This window comes from Drosophila pseudoobscura, chromosome X (assembly GCF_009870125.1).
Source record: "Drosophila pseudoobscura strain MV-25-SWS-2005 chromosome X, UCI_Dpse_MV25, whole genome shotgun sequence".
NCBI classification, from domain to species: Eukaryota; Metazoa; Arthropoda; class Insecta; order Diptera; family Drosophilidae; genus Drosophila; species Drosophila pseudoobscura.
In genome coordinates this window covers 64,195,432-64,219,458 of record NC_046683.1, presented here as the reverse complement: position 1 = coordinate 64,219,458, position 24,027 = coordinate 64,195,432, and the positions used below count along the sequence as shown (strand labels likewise).

General features: G+C 46.5%; 1 protein-coding gene and 1 long non-coding RNA gene across 3 annotated transcripts in view; one reads left to right on the top strand and one right to left on the bottom strand.

Annotated features, from left to right (window-relative positions):
- The window catches only part of LOC26534105 (uncharacterized), an 82,044-nt gene that overhangs the window by 10,976 nt on the left and 47,041 nt on the right, over window positions 1–24,027 (bottom strand). Inside the window, exons 2-4 of one of the 2 annotated variants that reach the window (XR_004469995.1) lie at window positions 19,391–19,513; window positions 5,677–5,847; window positions 5,395–5,589 (exon numbers count right to left, since the gene is read on the bottom strand). This is a non-coding gene — a long non-coding RNA (uncharacterized lncRNA). Of the gene's footprint in view, window positions 1–5,394; window positions 5,848–19,390; window positions 19,514–24,027 lie in introns of both variants that reach the window. The other variant, XR_004469994.1, reaches the window with a different exon arrangement.
- On the top strand, window positions 5,896–8,539 carry Prat2 (Phosphoribosylamidotransferase 2). The gene is made up of 3 exons (XM_001352803.4): window positions 5,896–6,088; window positions 6,144–6,307; window positions 7,042–8,539. The coding sequence occupies exons 1-3, from the start codon at window positions 6,043–6,045 to the stop codon at window positions 8,467–8,469; spliced, it is 1,638 nt and encodes a 545-aa protein (XP_001352839.3). The 5' UTR covers window positions 5,896–6,042; the 3' UTR covers window positions 8,470–8,539.

The following is a 24,027-nucleotide window of genomic DNA, read 5'->3' as shown; positions in this document are numbered from 1 at the left end:
GGAACAGAGGCCGCCAGACAACAGACACCAGAGACACCAGAGACACCACTAGACACTGGCGACCGAAAACGAGTCCCAGGTAAGAAGAGGCAGGGCCAAATGGCGAGCGAATTATGTTGTACGAGTGTGGGGGGGTAAGGTCCGAGAGATCGTTGCGGGGCGATACATAAAATTTGAATGCGTTTTGCATACATTAACCCACTGTGGTGGCCATCGTCGTAGCCCCTAGGGGTGACCATTGGGCCCCCGCCCCCCTCCCCTTCCCGCGCCCCCGTCTCACCGCACGACTAGAGCGGTAACGGTCATCGTTGGACGGCGACCAGAAAATGTGTTTATTAAATTTTATGATTATTGGCCTGCAATTGAGCTGCTCGCCTTGGGAATGTGTCGCTGGTCGCTGGGTCTCAGTCCCAGTCCCATTCCCAGTCCCAGTCCCATTCTCCTGGTTCCGGACTGCGTTTCGATTGTGAAATTGAAATTTTATGCGCACAAGAGCCATTCCATCAAAGAATGGGATAGAAATGTCTAGAAATGGCCTGAAATTCTCACGCGTAACTGGAGCATTTGGTGGCTGTATCTGTATCTGTATCTGTATCTCGCTGTATCTGTATCCCATTGGAGTCTTGGAGTCGGTTACCTACCATTTGTGTTGCTAATTCAATTTACGTTTCTGAAATGTTAATTAACTCAAAAAGTTCTCGTCTCCACCGTGCTGGAGGGATTGGGGCTTCTCCTTTTGGCTGTTATTTTTGGGTGTTTTCTGTGGGGCTTACACATGTTCTGGTCTTGTTTTGTATCTGCCTAAAGTGCCACAAATTGAAAGTCATTAAGATTTTATGGGGGACATACACGGGGGGCACGTTCTCCCACAGAGACAGTGAGAGAGAGAGAGACTTTGACATACATCAATCAGTGGATGGATGGCTGGATGGTTGGAAATCTCTCATTACGAATGCACAAGTTGACTTTAAACAGATTGTGTTGGTCTAGTTCTTAAAGATCCAGCCGAAGAGACATCTGTGGCTCTGTGGGGCCTCGCCTCTCACCTACGTATTGGAAAACTAATTAGAGGCAAACTCAGTGACGGGGCGTGGTGCCGCTGGAGCCGCTGCTGGTGGTGGTGGCGGGTACACATCGGTGGACAATTTCAACGTTCTTCAAATTGGCAACTAAGTAAACTTGAAGGCTGACTGCGGAGCGGGTCCGGTACGGTCCGGGCCAGGTCTACACGCCCACTTTTCGAGGGGGGGAGGCAGGGGGGGCGACTTTGTTGTGGCTGCTTCGTTATGCAAATTTGTGTCAGGGAGAAAAAAAGTAACCGACGACAAAACAAAAGACAGAAATGAAAATTTTGAGCTATATAGTAAATATAGCATATAGAAAATGCAAATTGTATATAAAGAAATGCCCGAAAAAGACAAATAACAGAACAAATTTAAGCGAACGTCGCGGATTTCTTCGTCTTTGTTTTTTTCCCCGTCTTCTTCTCTCTTTTCGGAATGGAATAAATAATAAACGTAAACGAATTAAAAACGTTGCCCAAACGAACTGTGGTCCATCCTCCGATGCCCGTCCCCGATGCCGCATGGAACGGGGGATGGCAGGATGAAGGAGCTCAAGGAGATGTCCCTTCGATATCTCTTGGTAGTTCCTCCCGGATTGGGGCTGTGGCTGTTGCTGCTGCTGCTGCTGTGGTCCTCTCGTCCTCTGGTTTTTGTTTACTTAAACCAAGTTGATGCGGCTTTCAATTAGTTTTAATTGAAATTCCGATTTGCTCAACTAAAAGCAATTTGATTTTTGTCTTTAATTAAAGTTTTTCCAACCATTGAATGGAGGCAGATTGGGAAATTGTGATTAAGTTGATCGGAGAATAAAGTTTTGAGCGGATGAAGAAGTTAAGAAAAAAGCGATTCAGAAATCAGTCCCATTGACCCTATTCAAAGATGATTTTTGCAGAAATTATGAAGAGTTTTTGGGAAGATACATTCGCATTTAGGAGATGTGTGTCTATCTGTGGATGCCCTTCGAAAGGAAGTTTAGAGACAAAACTTTTAAGCGGTGTAAAAAATATCGTTATTTTTAATTCAACAAAAAATGTACACGCTAGGATTGAGCAATTCACTAAAGCTCGGTTCAAAGTAATGGAAAGAGTTGAAATATCCCACATATTAGGGCAGAATATGATCAGATCATAATCATAAGTTGTATGCGAAAAGCATGGTACATATTTTATGTTTTTGCAGCCATGGCCGCTATTTGGAAGACTTAATTATCATGTTTTTCACACTCATCTCCTTTCCGCTGGATGAACTGTCCTCTATCGGATCGGAATCCATTGAACTTCGGCATATGCTGGGAATAGTCAAGCCCCTAGAAAACCCGAGTGAACCGAGAATCGCAGAAAATTGGAGACGAAATTCACGATGAGGTCTACCGTGCCGCTTTCGTCTGTCTTCTAAAGCGCCCAAAGCTATTACAAAACGGGGAAAGATACTCTAAGAAATATATTAAATCTATGCCGATCCACCTTGTACAGTCAGAGATAGTTATAGGATTATATGGAGTTAGAGAAAGCCTGATCAATATGATCACTAAAGGAAGGTAACACTTTTTATAACATTTTGTATGCAGCAGATCATTTAGGGTTAGGACCAAGAGCTTCCTTGGGTCTAATGTTCTTTAGCTTCCAGTGGGAAATTGTGGCAGTCTGCAGTCCTTGTGTATTTTTTCTATAAAAATACCACTTTCTTTTCAGTTTGATTAAGTAATTTCCAAGTTATTGGGAACCCTGCCCGGCAAACCAGTTGCCTGCCATATCTATCAATAGATGGGGGATATTGGAGCCCATCCTTCAGCTGGCATTAAAAGAACATTTTATTCAATTGCGGCCAACCGAGGAAAACAAATAAAATGTATTTTTTCTGTATTTTTTGGACACTTTGCGGATAAAGCATAAAATAAAATGAAATGATGCGTTGAAAGCCGAGGCCCGCAGCTACTTTTCCCCAAAAAAAAGAACCAAAAAAAAGCAGAACGGGGCGGGGTTCGGGCCATGTGTGTGGTTGGCCAAAGGATGGACACTACAGTGGTGCTTCGAGGGTGGTGGTGGGTGCTGCATCAGTGGGTGGGGGATGGGATAACGTTTTTGGTTCAATAGACAACGCACACACACACACACACTCGCAGAGGTCCTGGGTCCAGGGTCCAGGGTCCAGGGCCATTTGATGATTTTTGCGTCACCGTTGGTCAAAATCATTTCGAGCGCAAGCAACTGGAAACTGTATAAAAATAATGAAATGAAGGAAGGAGAGATGTTGGAAAAAGGCAGAAAGAGAGAGGGAGAGAGAAAGGGAAAAAGACAGATAGGGATAGAGAAAGAGAGAGAGAGAGAGCGATACGAAACGAAACCAACTTGAAATAAATGGTCAAAAGAAATAAACAGTCCCATAAAGAATAATCATTCAGAATTCTGCTGAATTATGCATGAAGCAGACGGTCCGTGGTCCGTGGTCCATGGTCCATCGTCCAAGGTCCATGGTCCAGGAGCAGCAGCAGCAGCGGCACCGGCAGCGGCAGCATACTGGACGCCACTCCACAAGGAGGCAGCAGCCGCACCATCAGCGGGGGGTGTGGCACTCACATATGCGAAAAACCTCCTACCATTCCACATCTTCCTCTCAGAAGCATCATTTTCCTCTTTATTATCTGTTTGTTTAGTTGGGTGTACGGGCAGTATGGGTGTGTGCTGGATTTTTATCAGCCTTCTAAGCAGTTAGCAGTTAGAACAGAATTCCACTTTCTATACCCTGGTATTTGTAGGAAAAAACAGGGTTTATTGCTCCCGTGGCAACGTATGCGACGGGCCAAATGAAGCATCTTCTTTGCCTAGATCTGGCAGATATATTACGTGGCTTATACAATTTACGAGATATGAAACGAAGCTTAGCCTTCAACATATATGATGATCCTCTCACAATCATTTTGATCGCATGTTGATTAAGGAACAAATGAAGTAAAAAAGCTATAGAGTGCTGGCGTTCCTAAAAATTCCACAATTCCTTTTAAAATTATAAGGAATTTCTTTGGATACTCTCTCAGTAAAGGGCATCTTTTAGTCCAAGTCGCAACTGAAGCTCGATTGCTGGTTTTTTTTGGGAGGTGGATAAAAGGAGATCGGCGCTGGAGTTGGGGTATCTCTCCCGCGGAGCTGGACCTGGAGCCCCCTGACTGTTTGGTGGCGCTTGCCAAAAGTCAGCCAACATTCGCATAATTTTCGATAAAGCTTTTCGCCAAATGAAATTCAAGTGGTTACACATGTCCCAACCCAACCGCCGCCTCAGGCAGCGATTTTCTCTTTTCGGTTGGTCATTTTTCTTGGACAACCCCCTCGAAATACTCACTCTACTTCCAAGTCTACTCCTAGCCTCATGCCTCAGTCATTCTCATTTCCACATTACGAGTACGGGTGCGAGTGCGAGTATGAATGTGAGGAGTGTATGCCGCATCTGATTATCTCTGTTTTTCGGTTGTTTGTTTGCTTAGTTCCCTTGTTGTTGTTTTCCTGATAATAAAAGGTAATGAAGCCTATATAGAAACCTACATATGCACGTATGTGGGTTATCTACCCAGTCCCAATGAAAGCGAACCCATATTATAGCCCAAATACAAATAATTCCCTAGGAAACGGGAAAACTGGGATACATTTCGCCCTGTAATTGCAAATAATTCGCATGTCTAGTCGTCGGGGCAGTGAAAACTTTCCTAACCATAGGTCTGATCTTATACAATACCATCATACATAAATACGGCGGTGATTTGTCTGGATGCCTCAGTTCGGCTCAACACTTACTCGGGCGCTCTATATAGACTGAGAAATTATCAGATAGATGGACCAGACCGCAACAAACGCTTATGCCTGCGGTCGAGTAAATTGCATCAGATGGGAATCGAAATCTTAATCGAAAATCAGTTGATCCCCACAAAAGTTCTAAGTTATCAACTTTTCCAGGCCTTTAAGCATGTTGTTTATAAATAATGTATAGTCTAGAGTATAGAGCGTGGAACGACTATTATTAGAACATTGATAGAGGTTCAGGCAGGAGTCCAGTTGGTGACTGGAATCGTTCGATCGTGTGATCCAAGATCCATCGATCCATTGGATTGATCAACCCTCGGGCCACTCCATTGGGGGTAGCGATAGCGCAGTTCCATTTAAAATGCAAAAGAAAAACATACATTAATCTGTTATTGTTTACGTGAAATATACTCGTATTCGTATTCGTACTCGTATATGGAAAAACGTTTCTAAAATGCGTCAATGAACGCATTTTCTTCTTGGCCATTGCTGATAACAGCACTCTATATATTAAAGCATAGAAAGATAGATACACTTACATAAGATCTAGTGTGGCGTCGAAGATCCAGACAGAGCTCTGTCTCCAGGGGGGACTTCAACTTTGATCTTGAAATGCATGTACACCGTCCTGATAAGCGCCGCTAGTCGGTCCGATTAAGGCACATGACTCGTGATCAATCCCCGAATAGATGCTAGAAGCCGTACTACGCAAGTAATTTGAGATTCGCCAAAGGCTGGACACAGTCATCAAGCGGTCATTGAATCATCGGAGAAACGTGAGAATTATTTGTGTTTATTTGGCAAATTTCGAGTGTTCTCACAGCGTATCGAATGCGTATCTCCCGATTGCATTACCAGCAGTAGCAGCAGCAACAGCAGCGGCAGGTTTCCCTCTCCCTCCCAGCAATTTCCATCGTTGCGAGTTACGACTGATAAGTGTATCAGCTGACTGGTACACACATCTGTATCTGCATCTGTGTAGGTATATGTATCTGTAAATATGATGATCGGAGGTTTAATTAGGCGCGGCTGTAACATGAACATTCATAATTCCACTGGCAGTCAATCAATGCAGTCGTGAATAAACCCGAGTGATCCCCCATCGATCGATCAAGTGTCTCAATTCTCAGTACAAAAAATACACCCAACAAAAAGCCAAATAAATAATCAAAAGATCAAGTCCAAACATGGCGCAAAGTGATGATAGAAATTGCTGTGCCGATTTGAAGAAAGGTAAACATATGATTTATTTAATTTATCCAAAGGTTTAATATTTTGCGAATTCCAGACGAATTGGACGAAAGCTGCTGTCAACTGGCGAAGAAAATGCCTGCAAAGACGTTCCCCGACAAGATCTACAAGTCTGTGCAGCCGAAGGGTGTGGATGCCACGGGCATGACCTGCGAGTGTGGAGTGTTCGGTGCCATCGCCTGCGGGGATTATCCAACACAGGTGCGGACAAAACCATTCTCGATAGTGATCATTCGAAGATGTTTTTCATAATCTATTACTGCATCAAAGTGCTCTTGAATAGTCTACAGACTATCAGTGATTGCCCCGGTTAGTTATAGAATGATCGTAATACTCGTACTCGTAAGAGCTCAGATTATCAAAGAGATTACATTCAAGACAGTTCAAGATAATGAAAGCAAACGATCAACGATCCCCACCTTAGTTTTCGATTCCACACATGATCTATGGATCACTAAATATCGCCATCTCCGCTGTCATATGCAGATCTCATGTTACAGAAATCGCCAGACGTCTGTCTCTATGCAAATCGCCTGCAAGTAGGTCAATAGTGAACCTCCTCTTGCTCTCCTCCACCATTCACTCCCCATCCATTCTCTGATCTGCCCTGAAATCTGAGTTTCTAACGAGGCTATGGCCAACGCCTAGTGTCTGTAGATGACGTCAATGAAATCGCATCCACACGTTTTTGCGGTTTTAATCAGTTGTCGATGTCGATGTCATCGTTATTGCTGTTGTTGTTGTTGTTGTTGTTGTTGTTTCTGTTGATGGTAAACAAATGGAAAATAACAGGAAAATACTAGAACACTCCAAATCGGGAATCGGGATCACATTATCGGTTATTCTCCCTTCCGATCATCACCGATCATCCATCGATCATCGATCGCTCAAATGTTTGCCAAATTCTCAATTCCGTATTCTTGGTGTATTTTTAGCTGGACATTGCCCAGATGATTTGTTTGGGATTGGTGGCCCTGCAGCATCGTGGCCAGGAGTCGGCGGGCATCGTCACCAGCCAGGGCAAGCTGACGAAGAACTTCACGGTGCACAAGGGCATGGGCATGATCAATAATCTGTTCAACGACGAGGCGATCCGGAAGCTGAAGGGCAACCTGGGCATCGGCCACACCCGCTACTCCACCAGTGCCGCCTCGGAGGTGGTCAACTGTCAGCCCTTTGTGGTGCACACGGCCCACGGCGCCCTGGCCATTGCCCACAACGGGGAGCTTGTCAACTGCGAGTCGCTGCGCAGGGAGGTCCTTGAGCGGGGCGTTGGCCTGTCCACCCACAGCGACAGCGAGCTGATCGCCCAGTCCCTGTGCTGTGCCCCCGAGGATGTGTCCGAGCACGATGGCCCCAACTGGCCGGCGCGCATCCGCCACTTCATGACCCTGGCCCCGCTCTCCTACTCCCTGGTGGTGATGCACAAGGACAAGATCTACGCGGTGCGCGACTCGTACGGCAATCGGCCGCTTTGCCTGGGCAAGATCGTGCCCGTGGACGCGGGACATGCGAACATCGAGGACAAGCTGGCGGAGGGCTGGGTGGTGTCGAGCGAGAGCTGTGGCTTCCTCTCCATCGGAGCGCGCTATGTGCGCGAGGTGGAGCCCGGCGAGATCATCGAGCTCTCGCGGAACGGCTACCGCACTGTGGACATCGTGGAGCGGCCCGACTACAAGCGCATGGCCTTCTGCATCTTCGAGTACGTGTACTTTGCCCGCAGCGACTCCATGTTCGAGGGCCAGATGGTCTACTCCGCCCGCCTGCAGTGCGGCCGCCAGTTGGCGCGCGAGGCACCGGTGGACGCGGATCTGGTCAGCTCTGTGCCCGAGTCGGGCACCGCGGCGGCCCATGGCTATGCCCGGGAGTCGGGTCTGCCCTTTGGCGAGGTGCTCTGCAAGAATCGCTACGTGGGACGCACCTTCATCCAGCCATCGAATCGGTTGCGGCAGCTGGGAGTCGCCAAGAAGTTCGGAGCCCTCGCCCAGAATGTGGAGGGGAAGCGCATAACACTCGTGGATGACTCCATTGTGCGGGGCAACACCATCGGACCCATCATCAAGCTGCTGCGCGATGCGGGGGCCACGGAGGTGCACATTCGTATCGCCAGTCCCCCGCTGCAGTATCCCTGCTACATGGGCATCAACATACCCACAAGGGAGGAGCTCATTGCCAACAAACTGAACGCCGATCAGCTGGCGGATCATGTGGGGGCCGACAGTCTGGCGTACCTCAGCGTCGAGGGTCTCGTGCGGGCCGTTCAGATGAACAAGACCCATGTGAACCCCATCAAGGCGGGCTACTGCACGGCCTGTCTCACGGGCGAGTATCCCGGCGGACTGCCCGAGGAGCTTAGCTGGTAGATGCGACACATAGCCTTAATCGTAGTTCTTAGCTCAAGTGTACATATAATAAATATATATTTTTTTTTAATTTCGGGCCTTCCCTCCACCCACCAACCGCCACCCGCTACCAAAGGACACACACATTCTAAATGCTAATGGCGACCCCGTCATCAACGTCTGATTATTTCCAAAAACTGTCTAATGCCATAACTTCAATTCATTTCAATTTATATTTCCAAGCTCTCTGTTTGCCATTGGGGGAACGTCTCCCGGTCTCCCGGACTCCCGGTTCCGGCCATAGCCAGGCTCTCCACGGATATAGCCCTCATATCATACAATATGGTAATCGTGTTTGCTTTTTTCGCCATGTCTCTCTTTCCGGACTGGGGCTCTGGCACCGGCCCCCCGGCCACCCAGTCCTGTGTCTCTCTGGCTTCTCCATTGGGGCGTTGCAATGTCTAAAGCGGGGCGTTTAGGGCGTTTAATCCTGCGGAAGATGTCCTTGCGGTTATACGGGGGAGTTCCTCTTCCGCTCCTCCTCCTACCTCCCTCCCTCCCTGGTATATAAGACTTTTTCTTTCTGTGCTTTTTTTTATGACTCGCCGGGTACTGGAGTCAACAATGTCATCATTATTCTTGAATATTGTGTTGTATTTTCGCAAACAATTTCGCTAAGCTGCGCGGAAGTATGGCGAAAGTATGGAAAGGGGCCAGAGATGAGGGGTGGCAGCATTAGAGGATGGCACGGCTCGGAAGTGTGGCATGGGGCAGCGTCGAGGACACAAGAGAAGAAAATAATATGCGACGTCATTGTAACTCGCTTGATTAATTCTTTGTGTAGGGTATCCATCGAAGAGGAGTGGTTATATGAGACTTTTGGTATGCATTTCATCATGAAATGCTTATACGAAGAAATGCTTGAAGGGAGCTATTTATTTGGGAAGTAGAATATACAGGTATTCCTCTAGAGTACTCAACTTTCTTCGGTACAAAAGTGGGATCTTCCTAGGGATAGTTCTACCTTCTCCGGCAATCGTTTTCACTACTTTCCCTCCACCCAGCAGCGCATCATCGTTGTCCCCTCGGCCCCAACCGCATGGAAATCTCTCCCATGACAACAATCCCTCGTGGATCCCATTCCATGCCCCATCCCGAAGTGGCTACATAAAAGAAACGACTTCTGGCAACATTGAAAACAGACGCTGGCACTTCTCTAACACACCATCACCGCCTGTCGCCTTGCCGCCTGCCGCCTGCCTCTTGCCACAAGGATATGAAAGAAGGACCAAGAAGGGTCCACGTCCACCCACCTCCCCACCCACACACAACAGCTACAAAAAAAAACAAGAAATAATGCTTATATAAGGAACAGTTTGCTTATGTGCGCCGTCGATCACGAGCACAAACACACAGCCTGGGCACACTGCCACTGCCACTGCCACAGACAGTGACAACTAAGCAGCGCGCCCCTCCTCGTCCACCCCCCCATCCAGGGCTCCATTCCATTCGCTCGACTCTGCTCTCCTCTCCTTCGCTGCGCCGCAAAACATGCTTTAAATTTTTTAATAACGCCAGGCTACAAGAGCGCTGACGCCCACGTCCGGACCCCGGACTCCGGACTACGGACCGGGGATCCGGCTTTCGTGCCCTGGCCCCGCCCTTGCCTATTGCCTCCTGCCTGCCGCCTCCTGCTCTGTTCCGTCGTCATTTGCACAGAAGTTATGTAAATTAATGTTTACTTAAGTTCCCCATGTTATTCCTTCTTGGCATTTTTTTTTGTTGTTTTTCGCCTTGCACTTTCCGAATGTTTCCTACTTCAAAAACAAAAGCAGACAGCGGCGGGTCCATGATGGCGGGCTCTAGAGGTGGGTTCTATCTCTGGTTCTGGTTCTGGTGCTGTGTTGAAGGTTACCGCCCGACAGCGCCAGCCCCCAAATGAGAGTAGAAAAAAAATTGCAATAAATTTGCGAGCCGCTTCTGCAATTTAATAAAAAGCATTCTGCGGGAGGGAGGAGGACAGACGACAGACTAGAAGTAGAAATAGGAAGAAATACGAAAGAAGATGGAGGTATCATCACCATCCGGAGTATCAAGATTATTATTGAGTCAAATGGCTGGGTAAATATATGAGCCAAAATTATGGCAATGGCATGCAAATGAAATGGCCAATGACGATGGGAAGATGGAATGATTATGAAGCCATTATCCCGGGCACTTCATTGAAATTGTCGCCAAAGAAATTTAATTTAAACATCACACAGGAGAGACCCGGTGGCCTCCGTCGAAGACGACACCCTTGACACTTGACACATGCAACAAGTGCGTCGGTGGCAGCCACACGAACAGACAAGAGGCAAACAAAGGGCTCAGACACCTTACACTTTTGCCATCTCCATGTCCTGCCACGTCCTTCTGTTTGACAGGCACGCAAAACGTGCCTGGCATGCAAGACATGCGATGCCCTGGCCCAAAGCGACAACGAATCAGATGTAATTTTCTGGCCAATAGAACACTTTGTGTATGGCTCCCGTCCCACACCAGCCAGGACACAGGACCTGCTGCTGGCATTGGATGAATATCCTTCTTCAGTTCATTAGCAAATCAAACTTCCGTCTTGTACTTCAAGACATTCCCAGGCAGGCAGGCAGGCAGTCAGTCAGTCAGCAGCAAAAAGGGACATGGAATTTGCATTCCTTGGAGCCCTCCGGGCCGACATATTCGTACAAGAAAACTTCTTGTTTGCTGGTAATTTGATTTAAGGGCTTTGGCTTGACCGCAGAGAGCCCGCATAGAACACACCATTTAAGTGGTCAACAGGGACCCCAACATATTGGCTAATAATTCTCTAAAAGAACCCCAACTAAATCAGACCTTAAAGTGCGCTCTCAGCCAGCATTTTCACAGCTAATTTTCCATTCCCAGAAAAGAAATCTAATCAACTGGTGCGTCCGTCCAGTCCACCCATTTTTGGTTAGCTTTGAAACAGAATTTGCATAATATTTTTAGACAGCAGCGAATAAAGTTTGAGGACTAGACGCCACAACATTTCCACAACTTTGCGTTAATTTTCTAAATATTTTCTAAAATTTTCAAATTGCATTTGGAGCACTGAAACGAGGAGACGACGCTCTGACAATGATGCCGCAGGGCGATCCCAGGCAAAAGTTTCCGTGCTCCATGCCACTCAGAAATAATATCGGGAGAAAGGGAGAGAGAGAGAGACGGGACCTCAGCCCCCCCACCCACCTTCTCTTCGGTGAATTTTATAATTTAAAATTATGAACTAAAAATAATTTAATTTTAGTGGTTTGCACGCAGGTCCCGGTCCCGTCACCGTCGCCAAACGAACTAGTGTAGATGGTGGATGTCGGATGGGGTGGGTGTGGGTGTGGGGGTGTGGGGGGATTGCTGGCCAGGAAATTGAGTGTATTATATGTACACACATATATACTCGGATACGAGTAATGTTGGTTATTGTGCACTACAGCAAATACTACAACAACAACAACAACAAAAGCGCGTTGTGCTAATAAATATGCATGAAGTGTTGGAGTGTGTGTTTCGGTGTGTGTGTGTGTGTTAGTGTGTGTGCACAAAAGAATGCAATTTCCCTCGTAGAAAAAAGGCTGGGGGCTAGGGGCTGGCGACTGGGGACTGGGGGCGGGCTCTGGGGGCCGACTGCATTTGACATCGCGTGCTTTGGGGCGATTTTCCCGCTGCATTGGCCAATTCTGAAGAGGCAACAAAGATAATAACGATAATTAAAGCAAGCGGCAAACCAAATCTCTGATTTGAGTGACATGCAACAACCAAATCATTCACAGAGTGTGCGTCGTGCGGCGAGAGATACGAATGCGAGTGCGAGTGTGAGTGTGAGTACGGGTACTCGTAAAAGAATGAATCCGCCATTTTGGGGGCTGTAACACTTCCGGCCATCGTTGTCACAATGTGCGACAATGCATGATGAAAGCTGCACTCAGATTTGGCTGCACTTGAAGAAATTTTTGATCTATTCGGGAAGGTAGTCCGAAGGCACATGGAAATGAAACATGTATAAATAAGCAGAAAGGGAGAAAAGTCGGGCTATGCGTTGTGAAAGAACTCTAAAAGAATAACAGATTCCATCTAGTTGGACAAATAGTAGCAGAAGAAGAACGAAAGAAAGATCCTGGCCAATCCAGTTCGTAAATCTCTATCTCTGAATATTTGTTCACCGCCCTAAAGAAATATGGTAAAAAGATTGTGAGAAGTGCTCTAATCCATTTAGATTCCTTTCATATATGTGTATCTTTTATCGCTCAATGGCCTTTAAATGTTATGTTTTCCAAGCGATTTTCTTTAAGCAAATTGTCATAATTAATCCATTACAGCTAGTAGTTTTTGCCCTGTGCATGGGAGGGCCAATTGGTTGGATGGATGATGGGTTTTTGGCTGATTGTTCGCTTGGCATGTACATAAGTACTATTTTTTTTTTTTTTTTGTGTTCGTTGGGGCAGCACCTGGGCGGCGGCGACGGCGACGACTGCTGGCTGCATCTGTTGTGCTTCCCATTGCGTGTAAGTTCATTATGTTGCCAACATTTGTTGTTGCTGTTGTTCATTGTGTGCCCGATACAGCAACAACAGTAACAACAACTGCAACAACATCCGCAGTCGCAGTCGCAGTCCGCAGTCACCGTCGCCGTCGCAGTTGTCTGGCAACCATTGCAAATTTCTACATGGCCGCTCAACTGAAAATTGTTTGTGCAGCTCTGTGTTTTTTTGTGTTTTTTTTCTTCTTTTTCTTCTTTTTGTTTGTGTATATTTTTTACACATTTTTTATTCACATTGTTGTTGTTGTTGTTGCAAGGCAGCAACAATTTCCCGTTGCTTGAGTTCGTTTGGCTTGCAGGCAGAGCAGATTATTTATTATTTTAATTAACTTATTTTAATCCAGAGAAGAACTGTAATCAATGCAAAGCAGCCCGAGGGCTTATCAAATGATATGCTTAATTTAATTACATCTCATTAAAAACTGTTAACTAATTGCAGAGGCGTGTAATGAGATTAATGCATTCATATGCGGTTTACAGGTCATTCAAATAATGGTAAAAAAAATGTTTTTGAAATATTTTGTATATTTTCGATTGTTCAGTGAATCAAAAACAATTGAAATCGCATTCAGTAGCATCCCCCTCCAACCCCCTGTTTCCAAAGCATCTTCAGCGTCCGCCCCCGGACAGCCCTCGACGCAGACTAGTTTCCGCATTTGGCCAGAAGCTCCATGAAAGTGCTCCACAAGTGCAGCCGTCGATGCTTTTTTATCGGGGCCAACAGCCAGCCCCTTCACGCATGTCCTTGGAGCTCCGTTCATTGGGGGTTTGTGCACCCACTAAGTGCTTGTGGAGGGCGCCCTCTGGCGGCTCTTGTGATGTCGATTATAACCTCAAAAAACTCAAAGGTGAAATCCAAACAAGAACAAACATGCCAAAAAGTGCACAACACAGCGGAGCAGAGGATAGCCATAGCCATAGCCATACCCATAGCCGAGAGTCGCAGAGAAATCACGTAACTGTCAAATATCTCATCATATCTCATTCCGGGTTGATCGACTGTGGGAAAATTCAGGCGAGAGAGCTTTGAATTGTTTCTTTGGATTGTTGTTCGCGGCAAGAGATCTCAAATGTCTGATAGCGACGGCAGATTCACACATGTCGGGTAGATTATAATGGGAACTGTGGGGAACTGTGGGGTGCTGTGGGGACCTGTAAGGCCTTGTGGGTTTCGTTTCTCCGGTTGTGGGTGCGTTTTGGAGCAGGGTTTTCAGGTCTCTGTTTTTGGCAGTCGCTGTCACGTCGTGCAGTCGGGGGCTGCATTGCCGGAGTGACAGATTGTTGGATGGGAAATGAGATGAGTAATGGAATTGGGTGAATAATTCTTAGAAAATGAGACTTTTGCCTGGGAAGCGACCAAATCTACCCAGAAACGATTCTCCAAGTGGAGTTTGCATGTGTGTCTCTCGGGTTTTTGGCACAAATCCCCAGCATTTTAATTGGATTACTTTCCTTAGCTGCCGCCCCCGGCACTCTCCCAGCTCGCCTACAACTCTATCCATTAGCGCACCGACTCCGACCGACCAACCGACGGCTCGGCTTCATTCCTGGCCATTTCGAATGGAATCCATGGCACGCTGCGCTGAGCACTGGCACTGGCTCTGGCTCTGGATCTACTCCACTCGTAGATGGATATGCAGAGGAGCGTATCATAACCGGATCGCTGTTCGGTTCGGTTCGGAGCGGAGCGTGAACCCCAAAATGCAATGTGCAACAGCACCAGCAGCAGCGGCAGCGGCTAAGTTTACTGGAGCGTTCCACCAGGGGAGGGACAGGGCCCTGGGATCAGCAGGCCAGGCCAAGCCAGGCCAGGCCAGGCAGTATTATTAATGGACGAGTCCACGCTTAGAGGGACAGACAGACGGTCGTGGAGAGAGATCTCTTAGCGCTGATAGCCACGGTCAAGTTCACGGCAGCGACTGCAGCAGAGGCCTGTCTCTCGCGACGGTCTCGACGGGCGTTTCATTAGCGTGTAACGTCGGCGGAATTGAAAATGTAACGGATCCCCCTGCTACGTAGGACAGCGGCGATAAGGATCTCCTTCTTCCCCTCCATCCCTTGCACTAAGTAGTTTATTGATATGCCACTGCCAAAGGACACGGCCGCAGAGTGTCTGCACCTGCCTGGGACTCCTTTAGCGCTCTTCTTTGGGCTCTTTGTTCTGCTCCTGTGTCCCCCTTTCCTCTTCTGTGGCTCTGCTGTGGGTTCCGCTCCTGTTTCTGATCATAATTAAAAAACAAAAAAAAAAAAGAATTCATTGCCCTGGCTCCCATGACGCGGCAGTTCGCTGTGTGGCACAGACACAAGATCACCTTGAAAGTAAAAGTTGCTCAATGCATTTTTATGTTAATTCTTTTAATGTCTGCATTTCTTACTCTCTTTCTTTTCTTCCTGAACATGGCGCGCAAAAATGTATTAAATTAAAACAAACAAATAATGAATAATAAGCAGTGCCAGAGAGTGAAGTAATTTGCATAAGAAACGAGAGGCAGACCGAGAGAGAGAGAGAGAGAGGGAGAGCGTACGATCCACAGCAGAGAGAGAGAAAACAGCTGGTCGGGTCGGTAAGATCATGTGGGTCTCTGGAGCTATGCTTTGATAATTTTTCAATGGCATGCAAAGTGCCCATTAAACCAGACACATGCTAATTAGATAAAGATTGTTGCGGCCTTACATTAACCCAATTTGGCTAGAAATCGTAACAAATCCAGCAATTGAAAGAACTACGGCAATGGAAAAACATTTCTAAGAAGTTTTCCCAAATGTGTTTGCCTAATAGAACATTTTCTCTGGTTTTGACTCGATTTTCCAGCGTATTTGAACCATTTTTGATTGAAATATTGTAATTTCCCTCTTATAACACTTTTCAAAAATATCGTTTTGGCGCTTATTTCAAACGGAAAGCCCCAGCACAGCAACAAAACCGCAAAAGCTTTAAAAATGCTGAAAATTCAAACGGGAAACCCGAAACGCGAGAGAGAGCGATGGATAGAGCGAGCCAGCTGCTCATCGATCTTCCAGTCCCTGGAAGCATTCGCTCGCTCTATGGCCGTCTCTTTCGCGCACTTGTCCGTCCTGTGGGCGTTGCCGGTCGCTGAGCGCCGCCGCATACCAATGCGCAGACTCGACTCTCAGAGAGTGGGCGTTGCCAGTGGAGAGCGCAGACGCGCTGAGCAGGTGACTGGAAGGAAAGAGCTAGCGCTATGGCGGTGCCGTTCGCGAGAGTGGGATGGCAATAAACAAAATGGCTGCTATCATTAGCCGACGGCCGATAGATGGCGCCAGTTGACCGGTTGCCGGCTTTTGTCGGGCGCTCGCTGGCTCGCTGGCTCGCTCGCTCGCTCTCTCTCTCCGCTTCGCTCCGCTCCGGCATTCGTGAACCGTAAACTGTTTGGCGCGCTTCCTAAGCGATTTGGGTTAGCAGTGTCGGAAGCGTCCGCAGGACGACGCTTTCCCGCCGTCGGACTCCGGAGCTCCGTCTCCAAGAACCGCTCCTGCTCCCGCCTCCGCACCCACTCCGGCCTTGTAGGCGCATTTCCGTTTGGTAATTTTTCACTCTCGAAGCGCCACAACAATAGCAACAATAGCAACAAAAGCAACAACTAAACGGAACGATGGGCCGCCTTGACGATTTTCACGCTGACTGCGTTCCTTTTCGACCAATAAGTGCATTTATTTGGCAAAAGAAGGGTATCCCCCATGCTTCCCCCCCGTCCGCTTCAAGTCCCCTTTCGATGTTCCGTTTCTTGGTCTAGTTCTTCTTCGGCTGGGGCTTGCTTGTGCTCAATAATTTTAACATTGTTGCCCGTAATGAAAGCTTTGCTCTTCATTTAGGGCTTGGAGAAAAAAGCGGGCACAGGGTCTGAGCGGGGTCTGCCCTCCTCTTGGTCTTGGTCTTGGTCTTGGTCTTGCTACTGATGTCCTGTGTCCTGCGTGCGCCCTGCTGTACGAGCAGTGTCCTGCAATTGCTTATTGCATTTCTGACTCTGCGTGTAAGGTCCTTTTTTGTTCGCTGTCGGAGTTGGACTGTAAGACAGGCTTCCTGCAGGCTCGGATGAGGGGGAATGGACGCAGCAGTTTGCGTAATAAAATTTGCATAATTTTAAATGTGTGTGCGTGCGGGTGCGGGTGTGTGGGTGTCTGTCTCTCGGCTGTCTGTGCAAGTCTCGCATATCCTTTTCGGGCATCCTCCTTACGCATTGTCTACTGCTTTGTTGCACACACAAACACATAAACAGAGAGAGAGAGACACACACACACACACACTGCGAAACAAATGAGTATTTTCGGTGAAGTGCAGCAGCAGAGCCGTAAACCCCGTCGTCCCCCAAATCCCCTACTGCCTCCCAGCAGGAAACGGATGCTTTAAGGATGCTCCCTTAGCCCTTGTGGGCTCAATTGGTTAAATTAGCTTATTTCGGGGATTTCTTTCTCCGCAATTTACATGCCTGCCCCCCTTTGCTGCTCTGTGCTTTAAGGAAAAGGGATTGTTCGCCAGAACTCTTACTTTTTTTTTTTGGCAGTGTACACTGAACCGACATTCTCGGTTTACTGGGTTAAAGTGGGGCTCTTCATTAACCTTAGAAGCAGAAGTAGAGTTTTGTTTTACTTTTGTAAAGCCAAGCAACTATTTGCGTGTTTACGATAGAAACCAGAGCATTCGCAGCGAAACCTAAGCCACATACCAGCGGGGGGTGGGGTGGGGTGGGAGTTGAAGAAAACGTTGAATGTCAAACAATAAATAATAAAAATGTACAACTTGAGTTGGCCAACACGCACTCTACTAACACACACACACTCGAACCAATAGAAAAAAAAACGAAAAGAAAGAGTAAATGTCAATGGGTTTGTATGCATGTGTGTGTGTGTGTGTGTGTGTGTGTGTCCTGTGGTCCCTAATCCTGGCCGACGACTGCCGGCAAGCCACAAGCCACTTGTTATGCTCATTAAGCTTCGGTTATTAGGGCCATCAAAATGAATCAGGACAGAACTATAAAAGTCAACCCTTCCTTTCCCCCCCCGCCGCCGCCGCCGCCAATGAGCTGGAAAGAAAGTTTTCCCCATTCTTTTACCCTGCTTTCTTTTTCTTTTGCGATTTTTTTTCGTCGAGTTTTGGTTAAAGTTTTGGGTTATTTATACATGTATTTGTTTGCTGTTGCTGTTGTTGTTGCTGTTATTGTTATCAACATTAAATCAAATCACAAAGACAACAACAGAACAGAAAAAAAAAACAGGCTCTACCTCGGACGCAGGCAGGAACAAAAAAATAACGAAAAACCGAATAGGAATAACAGAATTTCTATAATGGCCATGGGAGACCAACAGCAACAGCAAGGGTAGGGAGAGGGGAAAATACAGGCTTGTCGCGTAGAATGCTTAGATACCCTTTCGGGTATATCTTTCCCATAATAGCCATATGATATAGTCATCCGATTTGGTTACAATTTCCCTCAAATTCAAAATTTGGTTTATTTATATTTTGAAACAGGAAAAGTTTCCTCTGCAACAACCTCATTTTCGTTATGATATAGTGATCCGAAACATATATATTTCGGATAGAAATATATAATAGAAATTTACAATGTTTGTTTTATTATTTTTGTAGGGGATCGTTATCATATAACAACCCATCGTGTTGCCTTATTACGGCACTACAAAACCCTTTCCAATTAGATAATACCCTCACCATTTAAGGGTATAGAAAAAAGAGTATGGAAGAGCCAGGAAAAAGGCAACAGAAAATTTACAATGTCGCCGGTTTCCGTTGCTTTTCCCATGGCTTGACGGCGAGGGGCGGTGTGGTTCTCTCGTTGAGTGGGGGGTTTGCGTTGCTTTGGTTTTGTTGTGGCAATAAAATACATCATAACGGTATCATAAGCGAAGCGAACAAAGCGATACACACACACTCACACACACACATTCACACAGATAAAGAACTCAGTGAGAAAGAGGCAGGGAGAGTGAAAGAGAAAAAAGGCATCGAAAATCTGTGGAAAAAAATCCATTTGCAGGGAACAAAAAAGAAGAAAAAAAATATTCAAATTTCGTTACGATGCGCAAAAACAACACAAAAAACTTGGGCAAAAACAAAGGCCAAAAAAGAAGCGAAACAACGGACGCAAGAGAGAGATAGCGAGAGATAGCGAGGGAGAGAGAGAGAGGAGAAACTGAAACGGAGGCCCGCTATTATGACAGCAACAGCAACAACAACAGCAGCAACAGAAACGACAATGGCGTCCACCGGAAATAGTCACACACACAAAATACACACACACACACACACACACAAACATGTATTCCGCACTCAAGTATAAATGAACATACGCATGCAAATACTTACACACATACACACACACGTGGAAAAGGGTTGCACATGCCGTTAGTTGGGTGTCCTTCCACTTTCCACCTCCCACATGTCCTGCTGCTGCCTCTGCCTCTTCGTCGGCCTCTTCTGTGTCCTGCGTGTGCGTGCTGCAACAAATAAAATATTAAAATTGGTTCAATGAATTTCAATAACAACAACAAACACGAAATCAAAACTAAATTTCGCTTTATTGATAACGAAATACAAGGTAGCAGGACGTAAGGGCGGACCATCCAGGGGAGAGTGGGAGTGGTAGTGGGGCTGTGGCTGGGCCGGGGGGATAGTCGGTTATGGATTGCGTGTGTGTGTGTCGTAAATGTGTATGTGGTTATGTATACGTATGCCCGGCACTTGAAATATGCGTTTCGAGTGGCAGACATGGACGGGGTAGCCATCCAATGGTAGGGGGCTAAAGCGAACGGAAACCAAATGATAATTTCTAAAGGTTTGAGATGTAAGGCCTAAATATATGAAGCCGTGTCATGCGGCAGTGCCCCTCGATTCACAATACAAGCATCTGAAATATATCTGAGTTTCCCCGAAAACACAACAGAATTGCCATCATTTTCAATACCTTTAAGGTGTCCTGTTATCATTTCTCGATTTGAGTTAATTTAAGACCCGCCTGCTCTCATATTTCATTCCCGTATCGGCAACACTTTTTCTAACGACTCCCCCGTTGGCTGGCTGCCTCTGTGCTGCCTCCCTCTCCCTCCCTCTCTCTCGCTCTCGTGTGTGGCATATGAATATACATATGCAGATAGAAATCTGCACACATTTCAGCCTATCTATCTGTGCGTGTCTGTCCGTCCCGCAGTCTGTCTGTGTTTGCATGTGTCTCTGTCTGTCGGTCTGTCTGCTGCTGCTGCTGTCTGAAAATGCCGTCAATCCTAACCCTTTTGCCATGTCGTGGTCCTGCTCCTGCTGCCCCATCCTCATCTCCCTGGTGGCCTATCTATCGACTGATTTGCATGTTTCGTGATTCATTTTTTGTTGCCCGCTATTCCAGTAAAATACTCGTACAAAATCGATAAAAATGCGTTTCGAAATGCGAACAAAAAAACGTGATTTACAATTGCCAGATTGATGGGACGACACGACACCAGAAATGGCAACAGAACCCGAAAGAAATCAAATACTCTAATCAATGTGCAGACAATTAATAGAAATTGCATACATGGAAATGGGAAATGGGAAATGGGAAGTGGGAAATGGGTGGAAATAAAGATATCTATCCTGCTAAAAAGCTGCACATACAGATTGTTTTCTACGTATTTGTATATCCTTCACACGTATAGGCTTTTTCTATTTGGCGACAATGTCCAAAGGATCCCCAACACACAAAATGGCAACATCCAGAGCCCAGACTCTGGAAGGTATTCCTGCCCGCTGTGTGGAAGGGAGGGGGGTGTGGGGTGTGGGCTCCCAGACGAACGTGCGTTGCCTCCTTGGGGGTTGAAAGGACATCCACACACACACACACACACACATACATATGTACCTATGTATGCACGCACACTGTGGCAGCGACAAATAACAAACAAATACAGTGGAGTCCTGGCGCAAAAAGGCAGCTCCCTGGCGCGTATTTGCATGGTGACTTTGCCCCATGCCCCCCCACACTTTCTATTTAGTTTATTGTATGCGTGAATATTCAAATATTGCGTTGCTCGTCTCTGTGTGTGTGTGAGCGTCTGTGTGTGTGTGCAAGTCCATGTGGGGGTTGCCACAGCAACAGGAAATCGAACGCATGCGTATAGCTCTCCCTCCTGGCCGCAGTTTTTCCTTTCTTTCTGGTTTGATACCCCCTCCCCTTCCCCTTCCGCCGCCACCGCCACTCCAATCTCTATGATGGGGCACGTTCTACGTGTACGTTCGGTCTACGGTGGAAACAAAAGCAACGCCGAAATAATAAATAATTGCTAGTTGGCATTGAGGTGCAAAGAGTGGGTGAGAGAGAGGGAGAGAAATAGCCATCCACCATCCATGCAGCTCTCCCTCTCTCTCTCTGTGCTCTCCGCTGAACCTGAACCACCTTCCTCCCAATTTACTTTCCTTTTGATAATTTGCCTCTTCTTCTATTAGTTAATTAAAGCTTGTGGGTGACTACGAGACTACGAGGCGTATGCTTGATGTGGCTGGCTGCAAAATTTAAATTTGAGACTCTTATCGATTTATGGGCTGGCTTTAAAGCCATCGAACGAAGGACTGACTGTCGCCAGCTCCACTCGTGTGTGTTTTGTCATTTTGGGCGAATGTTGAATGGCGTGCCTGTCTGTCAGGATGTCTCCCTCGGAGAGAGGACCCATAGCCAGGACCGGGGCTGGGGCTGGGGACCGATGTGAGGGCGTTGCAACCTGTCTACATAAATACTGTCTGCGATAAGGCCTTTGTTTTTGTCATAAATCTCATTTTATGATGAATTGATATGGCAGAGAGACACAGCAGGCAGAGGGAGAGGGAGAGGGATAGAGCAATGCAATAGGATAATAGGGAGAAAGGACATTCTGCTGATTTGTGGGCAACTCAGATTGAAATAGCTTCAAATAATTGGAAAGGGTTAATAAATTTCCTTAATATTCTCGTACATAATAATACTAGGGGGCAAGCCAAGTTTCCCTCGTGCGCCAACCCTGGGCTCACTCGCTTTGGTCGTCGACGACGACGAGGCAAAACAATTTCATGTAAAAGGGCGATGGTTGGAGATATCATTCTTGGCGAATTTTTACCATCGTAGTGAAGTGAATCCTTTGGATGATCATAGCGAAAATTCGTATAAAATTGAGAGGCGGAATGCGAATGAGGATACAATATCCAAGTAGATTCCAAGCAAAGGGTAACATATTTAACGATACATCTATGGGGAATGCTTTCTAAATAAGTATATCTTATCTAAAAGGAAGTTTTTACAAATCTTTAGGGCACATTTCGTACCCTATAAGACAAAGGAGAACTCTCCATCTATGGGAAATCCTTCGTATGCGTGTCCAAAACTGATCTATCCACTCCAAATGGTACAAATCACATGGCAAAGAGTTTGCGGGAGACCTTGTCTGCAGTGAAAGTAATGCCAGGCAGGGGCGGAGGCCCAGGATAATGTCTGCCTGTTTGTCTATCTGTCTATGCCGTCGCCACCGCCGCCACCGCCGACTGCCCAAAGGCGTCTATCTCTCTCGCTGTCTCTCCCCCCTCTCTCTTTCAGTCTCTCTGGATAGCTCTGTGCATGCGTTTGCACCTAATTTGCATAAACGTTAGTTCTGGCAGCGGCAAACTTTTGCCCACATTGCACAAAAAGAAGGCGGGCAAGCAGTCCTGCCACCTCCTTCTGTTTCCCCTCGCACTCGTTCCGTTCCCTTTCTCTAGCTTTCTCTGTCTGTGAGATGCGAGTCGAATCGCTGGAAGCTGTAGTTGAAGCGCGCCAGTGCTGCGGGAGTGGCACGGCGAAGCGAGTGAAAAATGCGCAAACTTGGTAACCAAGTTAGCGCGTTATTTTAACATTTTCCGCTTTGCTGCTGCCGCTGCTGCTGCTGCCGCTGCGGCGGCTGTCGCCTTTTTCACGCTTTCTTTTCTCTCTCTCTCTCTCTCTCGCTTACTCTCTGCTGCATCTTCGTTCAAGGACTTGTGGTACAAATCACAGTCAGTGGGAAATTATGATCGATGAGGTCCTTGTGAGCAGTAGTTCTGCCAAAGTTATGCGGCGGTTTGTCAGAAAATTTGTTAAGTTTTGCTGATTGCATTGGGGCTTGGCCTTTTTTTTTGGGAAGGATGAAGCGTGACGCAGGACATGGAGGAGAGTGTACATTACAGTGTTTCTTATGATGGTTTTTACAGTGGATTGGAAATGCTGGATTGTAAGAGACCTCTTAAGCATCTTTGCGATAGATATAGAAGATTTTCTATGGATTCATTACATAGGTAAGACCCTAAGATGAAAAAAGCACTCAAATTGTGTGCCAAGAGTGTAAATATAAAAATTAAAGTGCTTCCTTTACTTGAATGTGCAAATATTCGATCTAAATACATTTAATATTTATGAAGAATATTTGAATTTAATATAATTCCCACAAATTTAATATCAAGTCTTTATTTTCAAGTGCTTTATATTGAGATTAAATATTTTAATATATTTAATTAGAATATTTAATTAAAATAAAGGCATGATTCTATATACCATGCCATTTTATCCCCGTTGCAAGGATCTATCACCTAAGGTAAGTCTCCTTACTTTTCAACGCGCTTGTTATGGGTACTGAAACCTTATGAATCCCTGCTTAAGCAAAACCTTAAGCCTTTCCACCTCTCCGTGCGCTACTCATAAAATCCATATCCTTCGACTCCCGCACCGAGCATCAATTGCAAGACGAGCCCCTTTATACTCTATCGGCTTCTCATGCAAATGTCTAAGGTCAAGAGCAAGGCTGCACGGCCCCTCCTCTCATCCCCATCCGCATCTACCATTTCCATTCTCATTCAGTAAAATGCATAAAAACTTTCAGTATCACTGGGTCACATGCTCGTCTGCATCACTGATGAGCCACCGAGCCCCCAGTTCCAGTCCCGAGTGGGAGCTGGAAGATGGGCGCTGGCAGACGAGCCTCCGTCTCCGTCAATGTTCCAATAC

Excerpts from the sequence above, each read along its gene's own strand:
- Prat2 (XM_001352803.4), top strand. The coding sequence starts at position 6,043 with ATGGCGCAAAGTGATGATAGAAATTGCTGTGCCGATTTGAAGAAAG. Across the intron at positions 6,089-6,143 it reads CTGTGCCGATTTGAAGAAAG|ACGAATTGGACGAAAGCTGC; the intron begins GTAAACATATGA and ends TGCGAATTCCAG. Across the intron at positions 6,308-7,041 it reads GCGGGGATTATCCAACACAG|CTGGACATTGCCCAGATGAT; the intron begins GTGCGGACAAAA and ends GTGTATTTTTAG.